This window comes from Besnoitia besnoiti, chromosome XII, assembly GCF_002563875.1.
Source record: "Besnoitia besnoiti strain Bb-Ger1 chromosome XII, whole genome shotgun sequence".
Classification (NCBI taxonomy): Eukaryota; Apicomplexa; class Conoidasida; order Eucoccidiorida; family Sarcocystidae; genus Besnoitia; species Besnoitia besnoiti.
The window spans coordinates 1,555,601-1,569,528 of NC_042367.1; the positions used below are offsets into that span (position 1 = coordinate 1,555,601).

The 13,928-nt window shown below is 53.4% G+C and overlaps 1 protein-coding gene across 1 annotated transcript; it reads left to right on the forward strand.

Moving 5' to 3' along the window:
* Positions 1–1,551: 1,551 nt before the first annotated feature.
* BESB_024200 (uncharacterized protein) lies at positions 1,552–11,317 on the forward strand (the record flags this gene model as incomplete). The annotated part of the gene is made up of 15 exons (XM_029361122.1): positions 1,552–2,008; positions 2,599–2,947; positions 3,357–3,604; positions 3,887–4,038; positions 4,376–4,584; positions 4,828–5,333; positions 5,799–5,996; positions 6,376–6,642; positions 6,848–7,031; positions 7,683–7,993; positions 8,518–8,814; positions 9,506–9,667; positions 9,818–9,980; positions 10,407–10,584; positions 11,309–11,317. The coding sequence occupies 15 exons, from the start codon at positions 1,552–1,554 to the stop codon at positions 11,315–11,317; spliced, it is 3,690 nt and encodes a 1,229-aa protein (XP_029215937.1).
* Between the last annotated feature and the right edge of the window lie 2,611 nt (positions 11,318–13,928).

Below are 13,928 nucleotides of genomic sequence, written 5' to 3' on the forward strand. Positions count from 1 at the left end.
GCACAACGAACTGCGCGAAATAGTTGGATGCCTCTCGGTGACGAACGGGCTGGTCCAAATGCAGGAGCACGAAGAGTGGTTTGCTGTCTTGTGCGGTCTTCTCTTACGCAGGCGAGCTTGTCTTTGCAGAAAGGCGGCTTTCTCCTCGCGTGAATTGCTTGGTGGTTCACGACTGATTACGGTGCCGAAGCCCCCGACGTCGACGCGAGTGTCTCGCTTGTCTTCTGCGGCGACAATTGCGGGCTACCTTGTGTCCGTCTTTCTGGTCATTTGCGCAACATTGTTAAACTTCACTTTGATTGTATTTATTTCTACTCCACAAAAATTACAACAAGTCCCCCAGGCAAGAACTTGGTATTCTGCTCCAATTCCCCGTGAGTTGTGGAATGCTCTTCGAATTTGGAGCTAGCTCGTGACTGAAATTTTAATCCTAAAAACAATAGAGGGGTAATTGATCACTGATTGTATTTATGAAACGTGACTAGTTCTAGTAATTATTTATAAATTGACTCCAAAAATAACATACCGCGTATCTTTGCCGATTCCGAGTTCTCTTTGCTTTTTTCCGGAGATCAATTGAGCTTTTGTCTCCCACGCCCGACCTCCAGGGCTATGTCGCTGTTGCGGCTCAGGGCCTGGGGCCGCTCGCAGTCGTCCGAGAGAAAGGCCTCTGCAATTGTTTGCCCGCTTCGTCCTGCGGGAGATCTTCTCTGCCTTGTCCATTGAGAAGAAGCCTTGTGACGTTGACCGTCGCCTATTCGTTCTCTCGTGCTGGTTACACGACGCCTGTTTATTGCTCGGCAGAGGCTTGAGGCCCTCCCGCGCTCCCGCTGGCTTACGAGGGCTTCCAGCTTGACGCGTGCGTGTCCTCTGCCGATGAATTTTCGTCCGGGGACACACCCAAACTGAACCCCACCTTCGTTTCCCTCAGACCTGTTCTGACGAGCTGCTCCCTGGTTCCCTAACCTCCTTGCACGTCTTGCTTCGCCCTGTGGCTTCGGATTCCTAGAGAGGCATCCTGTCCTCGACGCCTGACGGTTCAAATTCCGGTCCCGGTCTCCTCTGAATTGGCACTTCGACAGGCAGTCTTTGATACTCTGGGATTCTGCTCACGTCTTTGAAGGAATCCTGCTTTTCACTGCTGATTAGCCGCCTCAACAGCTGCACAGCGTTCTGAGAGTGAAGATCCGGAAACACGCACAGCATACCCCTGCGGTCATGAGGGCGCTGACAGCAAGTTCGGCGCGGGGCGGCCCTGCGCAGTGGTTGCCGACTCGGTTCTCCTCCCTTCGAGCATACTATGTGTTCGTGTCGCCTTGCGAGCTTTCCGCTTCCGCAGCGTTTGCATATCGCGCAGCACCGGTTGCAAGCGTGTGGAGGCCTGCAAGGTGGCGACTAGTGCCGCCGCAGCGCATCTCCTCTGTATGCGATTTTCGAAAAAACCCACTTCTGTTTCTGTTCTATCTGATGTTGATACTGTATTCTAAGTCGACAGAAAGCTATACAATCACATCGACAGTAAATCGCAACTCCCTGAACGACAGGCACGGCATGAGTGGGCTACCGGCAGGCAAGCCAATACGGGAAGCTTCCGTGCGTTCCTTCAGCGGTTTTCCCGTCCTTCTCGACCCCTGGAGTCCGCCTGAACAGCACACCGGGCTCACGCTTTCACCAGACGCCTGGGTGACTCCACAGCAAGCTCCCTGGTCTGCGCCCGCGGCTTTTGCCAACAAGGAATCCGTCTTGTCATCAAGCCTGGTTAAAAAGAAGGCGACCGCTCGAGAATCGAAGGATGAAGAGCAGCCACGCAGAAAGGGCACGTACGAGGCCGTGCCTCGTTCCTCTCGCCGTCTCCTTCCCTCATCAACCGTTTTTTGGCCTTCGCACGGCGGGCTACCCAGTGCGTCTCCAGTTGTGTTTGCCCAGGAGGGCGTCTCAGGAGCGGGAGAGACAAGTGAAGAGCCTAACGGAGGAGCGGGCGGGACCGGGTCCCCACTCGACTTTCTAGGTGAGGACAGTGTCAGAGGCTTGCACATGTGCTGGTGCAAAGAGACGCGCCAGGGCCGGCCGTACGCACAACGGGATCTGTTTGAAAAACGGTTTCTACTTGCTCCGCATATGGGGCGTGTGCACAAAGAGGAGAAGGGTATAAGCAAGCGTGGCGGAACTATAGGGAGAAAGCACAGATACATCGGTCAAAGAGAGACCAGACATTTCTGCTAGACCCAACAAGGCAGAGGGAGCCCCAAGCCTTGGAAACACCGCACAACGGGGAAGCGCACCGAGGGGGGGTATCCGTGTACGTTGGCTGCTCCGCTATCTGCCCGCCCCCCCCCCTCCCCCCTCCCTCCCCTGGTGTTCCGCTTTGACTTCTCCATTCCCTCGTTCTCACTTGGGTGGCGCATACCTGATTCAGATGCCTTGATTCAGCGAATTCAGCAGACTCTCCACGGCACTGCCGCAGTGCTTGATTAAGGGAGCCGCGTTTAGCTTTGTTCTCTGTCATGCTTCTCCTTCACTTCCCCCTTTGGGTTCATGTCATTGCACGAGCTGGCGCGTAATCCAGCTCTCCCTTCTCTTTCTTTCGCTCGTTCTCAGATGCTGCCACCGAGGCCTCGCTGAGCAATCCGCCGCCGCTGAGTGAAGACGGTTCCCCTCTCGTAGCTGCGGCGCGGTCCCAAGAAATAACGATAGCTAGCAGTCTGCCTTTCTGCGAACTCGAGTGGGATGCTCTTGGGCCCCTGCTTGGCGCAGGCTCGTATGGCCGTGTTTATGCACTTCGCTACCTCGGCGACTGTGATGCCGCGAAGGAATTCTCTGACCGAACCTTTGGTGTCAAACTCTTCCGGTGTCAACGTGGCGGCGCCATACAGTTTCTAGAAGAGGTTGACGGCAACTCCGCACCGGCTAGCCCAGATATCCTCAAGGCCATACAGCGTGAGACGAGGTGCGTGACCAATCGGACCCGATCTGTGTCGTCGTGCACGACGTTGAAGTCAACTGCACAGCAAACACATCCAGCCGACGGGTGTCCAGCGCGCACGTGCGAGGCGCCTGCAGTGTGTGTGTGTGGTTTGTTGGTGCCTGTTTTCGCTCCCCGCGGAAGGCGTTCCCCACTGGCAGATATATCTGTCGGGAGCCACGGCGGCCGCACGCCACCCTCGCTGCATGCAGTGTTATTTGCTCACGAGGCCTGTCGCCCCCCGCGGAAAAGGACGCCGCACGCTGGAGCAGGACGCCGAATGCGTCAGCGTCGTCTTACTGTTGAAGGCAAAGCAGCATGTGGTGAATACCTCCCCTACGCCCCGCATCCATGGAATGCGAATTGCTCTGTCCGTTGTGTGCCTTAAATCCAGAAATATTCCTGCAGACCGCGCGTTCCAGGAGATGGTTCGATTGCTTAACCCGAAGATCGATCTGCCTAAATGGCAGGTCCTTGGGGAACACTTGACGCCAGACTTGGTTGCCATGGAATCCAAGACGTTAAGGGCCTTGATTAACACGAAATATTATTACCTCGAAATGCGTCAAACCAACATGCTTTTTCAACGGATCGAGGCGTTTATCCAGCGAATTAGACCTGATGCATGGGCGAGCGTACAGGGTAAGTGACACAGGTGACATCTGAATCGTGCAACCCTGCACTGCCGTGCTCTTGTATGCATGGTCCCCTCTTCAGGTAGTCTGGAAGAGCGACTGCTTTGATCTACTCGTACGCGTTGTGACGGAAGTATGAGCTCTTGTCATGCAGATGGACTGACTCGCAGAAACACATATCTCTGGCGAACGGGTGCATGACATATCACTGGGCCTGGTGCCGGCTGCTTGGTGCCATGGTAGGCCTCCATGTGTTTCCATTTGCATCACTTGCCGGGCGTTTCTTCAGAAGCGAGCGAGAGGGCCAGAGCGTTGAAGTATGCTGAAATTGGCTTTCGAGAGAACCATTGGAACCTCCCCCTAGGGAGGGTGATTGTCACAGACCGCACAGGCTTCCGGCACTGGGGTCTCATCTTTGACTTGTATCAAGGCGACCTGGAGGTGGGTGTATGCTGGTGTCAGTCCAGTCGGCCTCTCAGACTTGCTGGCGAGATTGTCACCCGCAAAGCGCCTGCCCAGTAGGGTGTACGTATATACCATGCAGCGCGGCTATGCTCGAATGACCCAAAAACACTGCACACGATCCTCTGTTCTACAAGCGCACTGATAGCGGCAGGGCTTTGCATCAATAAGTCACCACCCGGACAATATGCTCCGCGCTGCGTGGATGCCTAAAGTCGCGTTTTCACTATCCGGTTTCTGCTTCTCATATTCCGTTTGTGTCGGCACTCCAATAGACCACTTGCTGGAGTGGTGCGGTCTGTTTACCTCTCTGCAGCCCGTACCCGGCAACACTGACTTTACGCTGGACGGCTGGAACCCGGCTTCCCACCGTAATGCTAAACTGAAGCAGATTCTGCAGCACAGAGACTCGCTGCTCTCGCTCACGTCAAAAGTGGTCAAACCGTTCTTGGCGATGCACAATCGTTACGGAGTTGGACACTTCGACATCAAGCCGTCTAACCTTCTCTACAAAGTGTCTCCAGGGTACGGTTACAAGAGCGTCGAAGCGAAATGCGAGGGATGGCCAAGGTGGTAAAGAGACAGGAGGTGCGTTGATGCCTTTTAGAATGCTCTGCTTCCATGGATCAGGCATAGGAGGCTTTTCGGCGGAACGCGGAGCCGGCAGCGCCAATGCACACGAAGAACCTAGGGCCTATCTGCGGTCTTCGGAAAACTCCCGCAGGGCGTGTGCATTTTTATTTCCGTGTGTTTGCTGCTTGCCACCAGGGACAATGGCCGCCCGCCTCGGCTTTCGGTCGCCGCAGCTGACTTTGGGATGGCGACTCCGCTGCGGAGCCCCATGCCGATTCAGGGAACTTTGAACTATATGGCCCCGGACATGGAACGCGTCCCTGGCGGCTTGAAGGCGCGCCCAGAGTTCGACGTCTACGCCCTTGGGTTGACCCTCGCGTCGTTCTGGACGGTGGGAACGAACCTGGTGACCACGCCGCCTTGGGTGGAGTTCTGCATCAAGCCGGCGCTGCTGCAGGGCGCTGCCGAGCACGGGGGCTCCAAAGACTTCACCATGCAGCGGTTCAAAAGCCGCGCGGGTCCGAGAATATTTAGCCCTCGCACGCTCACCGCTCTCATCAGTTGCTTCGCTCCCGGAGGGCTGGTCGACAAACTGTATCATACGGAAATGCCTTATTTGGTTCGGCTCAAAATTTCGCAGATGATTGAGCCGGACCCTCTAGTTAGAGTCAGCATGCGCCACGCTCACTTTCTTTTCAAAGGTGAGTAAAATTTTCTAGACGGCTGATGGCTGCGAGCTCGATCTCAGTCAGAGGCTCCGCTGTCGACTCTGGTGCTCCTGCACACGGGCAAGTACACTGGCTGTTCGGCTTATATGAAGGCCTGGTGAGGCTGTAGCTCGTACGACATACCCAACATGTGGGACTCAGGGAATCAACAAGTGCCTCAGACTTTCCAGGCTACGGGAGTGGCGTGTCTGGCCTCCATTACCTGCTGCAGTCTGACGCGTATGCTCGCTTGGTCTCCACGGATGTGCACAGATCTGCAGCGGATTTCTTGCGTGCGTGTGCCAGTGTCTGCATGCCATTTTCCTGGTTTAGAGAAGAGCTAATGCGTTGCAACAGAGGAGAAACAGCAAGCAACTTCTGGGGGGCATCGTTGATCGTCCGTCTCTGCCCTTGCCGTCCATCGTACTCTTCCCGCCAACTTGTCTGTCGCCTCCGCAGCTCTTTGGATGGCTGAGCAGCTTTCGAGCGAGACGACGGAAGCCGGCTCGCGATTGGCAGATGAAGCAAAGCTTGCGAAATTTCAGCAGATCCCGCTCGTGCAGTTTCTCCTCTATTACCTTGACCTCGAGCCCTTGTCACCTGGGCGCGACAACAGGAAAGCCTATCTCCGTCTCAGTCGCGCCATGTTGGAGTTTGGTGAGCGAACAGGGCAGAGTGAAGAGATGTGAAAGCATTGCTGCAAAGAAAGCACGACAGACAAGCCGAAGGGCAGACAAATGACAATCTAGTGCTGCCTGATAGAGAGCAACGGTTCTGATGTCAGAGCGACTGTAAAGATGCATGATTCAGCGTCCGGACCTCAAAGTCCACCCCTGTTTCTTTGGCCGAAACGTGCCCTCGCGAAGCCTCGGATTTCGTCTATTTCCTTCCTCAGCGCGTGGACGTCATTCTGTAGAGTGGAATCCTTGTGCCGTGGTAGTAGCGACGGGAGTTCCATCGCCGTAGTGTACGATGCTATTTTTTTCTCGAGCCACAGCAGACCTCTGGATTTTCTTGGACTTTCAAATCCCCGTAGGCGAGCTACAGCCACTTCAGGAGGCTGCCTTAGAAGTTGTTCAGCCGCTGGGCCTCGATTCCTTCCGCCATGAACAAGACTGGGTGCGGATAGTCAGCGCCATCTCCGACAGGGAAGCCGAAGCTGTCCTTGCGAGGACGCGAGCAAAGCTCACCAAAGGAATCCCCGTGTCTGAGGCTGCGTGGATGAACCTGATCGACCTTGCATTTGGCGTCACCCGGAACGGCATGCACAAGCTCGCCAGGCGAGCGGTGTATACGACAAAAAGTAAGCAACCATAACCCGGCAAGCCTCGCCGCGATCCTCACAAGACAGGGTCAGTGAGCATGCCAACAGTCGCGGGGCCTGGAGAGCGAGGGGAGACCCTCTACGCTGTACTGTACACTGGTGATGACAGCGCACCAGTAGGTTCCAGCACACCCGAAATAGTTTCACCTTGAAACTGTCGTGTTTTGCTTCTGATGCGCTACAGCTCGTTTGCTAGAACAGACTGTTGGCGCGACAGTTGGACGCTTCGTGCGTTCGATATATACCGCCAATCCAAACGTCCAGTTGGTCGCAGAAGATCCCCCTCCTCCTCTGTTCAAGCTCGTCCGTGCGGAGCTTGGAATGCGTCTGCCTGAGGCCAGCCAACTGGGCAAGTTTGTCGACCGCTGGTAATTTCGAAGAATCCTCTTTACATATCTCCATCTTCTGTGTTCTCTCCGGTATTCTGCCCGACTTGCTGTGTTTCCACCCACAAGTAGGCGGAGATATCACGTGCCCATCCGCCGTCCTGTTGTAGCCAAGCGTGCCCTCCAGTGCGTCACTTGCCACCTTCCAGTGTAGGCGTACAGTTATATCCACTGGTGCTCATGCCGGTATATCGGAAGCCCTGCGCGACTCTTTCGTAGGGATCGTGTCCTGGAAGACAAAATGTATTGTGCAGTCACGCGTCAGCGCCTGAGGGTGTCCCCAGTGTGACTGCTCAACTCCGACGGCACTTATTTGATTTTTGCGTGTCGTGGCAGATTACAGTGTGGATTGTTTGTGCTACGCAGGGCGATCGCCTTCTGTTTACCGCACAGCTGCGGTCCGATGGTTGGTCTTTCGAATAGCTTCAGGGCTCTATCCTGGTTTCCATGTGTGCTCGCAGCTTTTTTGCTTATGGCACTAATCATGTCACTGTTTTCCCCGTGTCGGTTGTCGCACCGTCCGGCCTGTAGTCTTCCTGCGCGCAGACTCACAGTCGTATACTACTCACTTGACGGCTTCTTGTCTTCGGTGAATGTATGAGGTCAGGCTTGTTCTGCATTGCGAATCTGCAGCGTGGCGAAGAGCTATATCGGGTGGGCAACCATTGATCGTCTGTTGCGTAAAGCTCTTCGATACACTTCTTTACATGGGTCGAGCCAAGCAGTCGGCCCTGCGGCTCTGGCGCACGAAACGGGCAGTGATAGTGCGCCCGAGCACGGAGACGCGTTCTATGACGAGGTTGCTGCATCTCTTCAAGTCGTTACAGAGCGATCACACTATGGGCTTCCCTGGACTTCAAGTTCCCTCTCGTCGTTTGGCAAGACAGCGTCAGAAATGCGCGAACACTTGCGGAGTGTATTAATCCCTCAAATCGCCAACATGTGTAAGCCTCAAAGTGGAGAACAACATGCAAATAATCGGCGAAGCACGCTACTTCGGATGCTCACCAGATAAACAACGCTCGGATGTGCCGCCAGAGAGAAGAGAGCATGCAAGCTAGTGTTTTTTGGTGTTTCGAGTACTGCGTATTCAAATAGAACACAATTATCTATCTCGATGGTACAGGCAAAACACGCGTCGCCGACATATGCAAGTACTAACACTGCGTCCATCGGCGGCCGGCGTGTCTGCAAAGCCTTCTCCAGGACGTGTCGCTGCTTCCGAAGCTATTGTGTGTCGTTCTTCCCCGTCTCAACACCTTTTACATTCAGTTCAGGTTTGCTTCTAGCTCTGAGTTTGTGGCTTGAGTGAACTTGTCACGTTTTCTGTTGATATGTTCTCAACGCCGCCGCCCTCTGGCTGCAGCATCCACCGTCGCCTCTTTCCTCTCGTGCGCTCGTTCCAATGTAAATAGCTCTCCCCGGTTGCCAATGCTGTCGCCTGCTGTCACTTATGGGTTCTCTGCAGGGCCGTCTGCGACGCAGCGCCGGATTTTGTACTATTCTGTGAAGACGGCGGTGCGAGCCCTGGAGACGCCGCTTCCTGTTTCGCTGCAAGCTGTGTATGAGACAGTGTTTGGCGCTTTGCCGACACACGCTCACATTCCTCCACCCTTTCTGGTTGGACAGGAGAGAGGCGAGTATGCCGAGATTCTTTACCAGAGTAGTCTTGCGAGCTTCAAGGAAATGGTCGCTTACTGGGCAACACGACAGGAGCTAAGGGTTGCCGTGGAAAGGGCACTGGATCAGCTCGGCGGCGAAGCCAGTAAGAACGCAAATAGCTCTTGTGGATTCCGGCGTTCGTCGTGAACTAGTCATAATCTGGACCGGTTTCATCTGATGCACACGTCAGGCGGCTTCCACATTGGTCTCCACAGAGGGCAGCGGGAGTTCCGTCAGGTCCCCGTGTTCACGGCTGATCAAGCACATCTTCGAACTGCTTCTCTGGAGAGGTTTTAGCTGTATGCCCCTTAGCTATACGCATATGGTTTTGTTTTTCACTTGCTGCCCAACGAATGCATTCGCTCAGCTTTGCTGATTTTATCTTGGTCATATCTAATATGGCCGCGCCGCCAACCATGCCAACTGTGCGCAATGCTTGCGTGATTCCGTGCACAAGGTTGCTTTCTGTGATTTTCTTTCAGCGTGTAGGATTGCCAAACTTGATGGCATAGCCTTTCACCTAGTTTCCTGGCGCTTTCTGCCCCTGTTGCATGCACGCGTGAATGAAACTATTCTAACCTGCATCGGCTGCGACAGCCTGTCGACATACAGTATACGCTATTAAACTTGTGATGCGTCGGATGCGAATGCCGTGACAGAGATGATAGCACGACACAGCAGCCAGCGCCGCATGCGTCTCATTTTTTTCTCGCTTAATTATTCCCACGTGGTCGCGGTTTGGTAGAAAAGATATATTCATGTGTTAATGAGCCCTATGAATGTCACGCTGTCAGACAATCTGACAAACGAAGAGATGGCGGAAAGAATGGAGAAATATATCCTTCCGGAGCATATTCGGACGGCGCCTCCGCAGCGTTTCGGCTGGCAAGAAGGCATGACTCATGAAAACATACTTTCATCTATCAAGCAGCGGAGGGACGAACTCAGGCGGTTAGGTAAGCGGAAGCCTTGTCATGAGCACTCTTAGGATTTCACAGTGAAACAAAGCAGCTGGAGAACAGGCACCTGGATTATTCGCAGGAACCTGCGCACATTTCGCTGTAGTTGTTGGCAAATTGTGATGGCTCGGGTTTGTTGTTCTTCAGGGCGAGGCTTTGTTGAACACCGGATTCAAGTAAATGGGAAGGCCCTTCCTCCTCAAGACGCGAGTTCCCTTTTCCACGCCATCCTAGAAAAGCCGATGCTTTTCCGTCCGACCCTCTCTGTTCTGGAATTCAGCCAATACTTCACACACATCCTCAAGAAAAGGTACACAGCTTTAATGGTGGCACGTGCATGCACGCATGCATATGGGGGTATATGCATATATTGCTTCGATAACTGTACGGCTGCAGGTATATAAGCACTTGAGTGGCGCCTCTGTCTGTAGACATTGTTATTCATGCGTTTGCATGAGGGATGGATATACGAACAGTGACTCACGCCGAACTGTTGATCCCAGTCTCGCCTGGCCATGGAAGGCGGCGCATGTGTTGATGTGGTCAGTGGCTGTCTCATGTTAGTATGTACCGGTAGGGATATTAGAAATCAAGGCTGACGTTTTCATTGAAAACTCTCGAGGTAGACAAATCACCGAGTAGTGTGACGGAAGGAATCGGTGTAAATTTTGTGGTGCAACTCTGGTTCACTCTTTTAATTTTCGGCTGGCAATCGTTGAGTGGTGTATTGTCCCAGTTTTGACCCCCGTTGCCGCAAGTACGTGGCGGAGTTGAGGATACAGACGAGCAGCAGCCCTATGGAATTCCGAGCGGTCCCGGCGGAAGCGAAACTTGCCTCGCTCTTTGCTCGCGATCGCGGGCCTCTCAAGCTCGTCGCAGTTGACCCCGATCCCCCGGTTGGCGTTCAAGCGTCGGTAAGAACTAAAGAGAGTTTTCTCAAGACACAAACACATACCCCACTACTTGCGCGGGATGGAATGTGTACAACCCCTGCGGTCACCATGCTATGAAATCGGTACACAGTCGTCTCCAAGGTCGCTGGCTCAGTGATATCTTCTCTGGTTCTGTCGCTCTACCATTTCTTCTTTGACCTGCCTTCGCTTAAGCGCTTGACATGTTCTTTATCTGTTGCGCTGCTTGTCAGAATAATTGCTTTCTCTGGACATCAGCGTTCCTGAATGATAAGAAAATTCGGGTGCCCTAGCCCGCATTGACAGGGAGGACTTGCGGCCCCGTGCTCGCTTCGAAGAACGAATATTCATGCGCTCTAAGATGGCTCCTGTTTGCCTTCGTCACCGTTCTCTCCGCCTTCTGTCTGTCACGTGCCGTTGAATCGTCTTCACTCTGTCTGTTACTGATAGCCATGCTGTTGCTTCCTCTTGCTCGCTTCCTTGCTTTGCGCTGGGTGTAACGGTTGATTGTCTCGTCGCTTTCGTCTGTGTTTCTCGCTGAGCGGGGTTGGTCGTTGTCAATGTCTGTAACTCTTTCCGGTACTATCCGGTTGTTGTGCCTGGGCCCCCGGTGCTGGATAGCCTCATCGGTTTTCAGTGGCTTCCTACATTAGTGTTCTTGACGTAGGCCCCGCTTGCGTTTTGTACACTGAAGGACTATTCTGCGTCATGTTCACATTTTCTGCAGGTCACGTAGTTTTCACTTGTCGTCCCACTCCACCTCAGCCGGATTGTGTTGCAGGCACCGTGTTCAAGTGGGAAAGCTGTGGCCATGGAAGAGCACGTATTCATAAAACTGGAACCAAACCACACCGACGTATCATACGTATTTAAGCTGCTCTGTTACGGTACCGATTTACCATCAAAGATCGCCTCTACATGGTTATTCTCTGTTTCGCTACTCGTGTGATCACACCTTCCATATCTGCTCTATCTCGCTTGTGCTCGTCAATGCTGCCACTTCTCCTATACAAGCACAGCATTTCGAACTGCGTTTTCTCCCCGACGGAGGAACTCCTCCTTCGTATCTCCGTTCCTGTATCCGCTACCGCATCACTCTCTTTACCCGTCCTTAAGGTGTCGGTACGAGGTCTCTTCGCTCTTTGCTTTCCTGCTGCTTTTCCTTTTGTCTGTGTGTCCTCGTCCGTCATGGCCTTTTCGCCGATTCCCACTTTACCAGGTGTGCTCATGCTGCCTTGTTATCCTACGCTAGCCAGATTTTGTGCACTATTCGTCACAGTCTTCCTCGTGGCGTTTCGGTTAGCGCGGGTAGAATCTTCGCCTACAGCTGTTTCTCTCGTGTCACACAGCTTCGAGATCTGTAAGGAAAGGGTGGCTTTATTGAGCGGTCAAATTTCCAGACGGACAGGCACGCTGTCGTCACTCTGTATGACGCATCACTGTGGAAAATGAAATTGACGCGCGGCAGGCACAAAGCAGAAAGGAAAGGAAACCACAGGAATGTTGTCGGATGCGTAGGAGGTAGATAGGGACGCGAAGTGCTGGTCTTGATGGGGGAGACATGAGCGCCCTGGCTGGTGACCGGGGAGGTCAATGGGAAGGAGCAGTGACATGTGAAAGGGGATCTTTATGTTCTTAATGCCTGCTTTGTACGGAGGATATGGTAACTTTTTTGTACCAATATATATTGGTGGTTCGGAAGTCGTTTTCCCAAGAACTAACGCGATCTACTATTTTCTAGTACCATTAGGTTCTGTGTTGTTGACTCAATAGTACCCGCTGGAACCATGGCGGAAAACAACAAGGTCCATGCACGTGCAATGGCGATACCAGAGCTTTAAAGCGTCATGTGTAGCTGGTCGATCCATCTGCACCGGAAGTTTTGCTAGGATGTGAAACGGGTTGCTGATGGTAGGTGCATTAGGAGCATAACGTCAGCACACTGCGCTCGTCGTAATGAATGGTGGCATGAATAGTCTTCGACAAAATCTGGCCGCCGCATCCAAACCACGGTGTCGTGTTTCTGCTGTGATCGAGGGGCCGCCTTCAGCCCATTCCCGAGGTGTTGGCAGCGAATGGTTCAGTGGCCAAGTGAGAAAAGACTGTGTGTCATGCGACTCCAGCTGGCGGCACTGAGCTTCAGAGGAGGAATTTTAGTGGTGTTATATTGTGTTCGGCATTTCTAGTGGTCGCGCCGGATGCGTCACTAGCACTCCCTGGCAGCCTGCACATGTTGCCACAGAGTCTGAGAGACTGACGGCGTCCAGTTTTCAGGGCATCGGACGCTACGAATGAATGGCATCTCACTCTTTCCGCCACGTCCACTTGGAGTGGTAACTGCTTCAGTATCAGAAGCATAGAATAAACGAATGTGCTCTACAGTAATTTTTCACACGTTTCGAGGCAATTTGCGCTACACTGTATTCCGGGTTACCATGAGGATACGATTCGCTTTTGGAGTTTGGCCGCCGGGCAGCGGGAATGAACCTTTACGTGGGGGAGACCCTTAACTCCAAGTCGCAGGAATGTGTAAGAATTTCGACGAACAAGCGGCAGTCCATACACTGAACTCGAAGGAAGCACAAAGCGAGGAGGCAACACATGCAGTGATCGTTGAAGCGCTCTCGGCGGAGCACGCACCCCTTCGAAAGGGCAGTCTACGCAATATTCCACGTTACTAGTGAAAAAGGGCATCAGACCGTGTGTACACTGCGCTACGCGCTGCCCTTTATGAGCATCAAACTGCCCCGCTTATTTTTCAGCGTGTGCAGTGTAGCCAGGCATCCCTGCGTTGACCCCGTCCCCAGTCGAACTACGTTTTGGCTTTTCTGCCTAATGTTTTGCTCTCAGTCCCGTACCTGGTATTTTCTGCGTTGTTGCCGTCGCACTTCATCCGTTTTTCTGCTCATGCATTTCATCTGTCTCTTGCTCTCTCAGTTGCGGCCATTTCGTTCGGCCACGTGTTTTCTCCTCGATCAGACATTAGCGATCACGTAGGCAGCGTTGCCGTCGTTCGCAGTGTTTACGCATGTGCTTCATTCTCTTTCAAGTACACCTTGGGGCTTTCCTTGTGCTCTCTGTGTTATGCCGAAAGGAACACTATAGAGAATGATCGATGGCCGATCAAGATGGTGATCACTATGTTTCTCCCCGTATGCTTCGTTTCTACGCCGCTTGCCATCCGCGACACGCCCTGCCTTTCCCTAATGTCTCTCCTGCAACGCATCAGCTCGAATAACCTTTTGCAGTGCTCCACGACACATAGTGGCGTCTCCTACAGCTCTCTGTCCAGCACGGACTGCGAACACTGCGATACTCTCTTCCTACTGCGCTGCCGGCTCTCTACG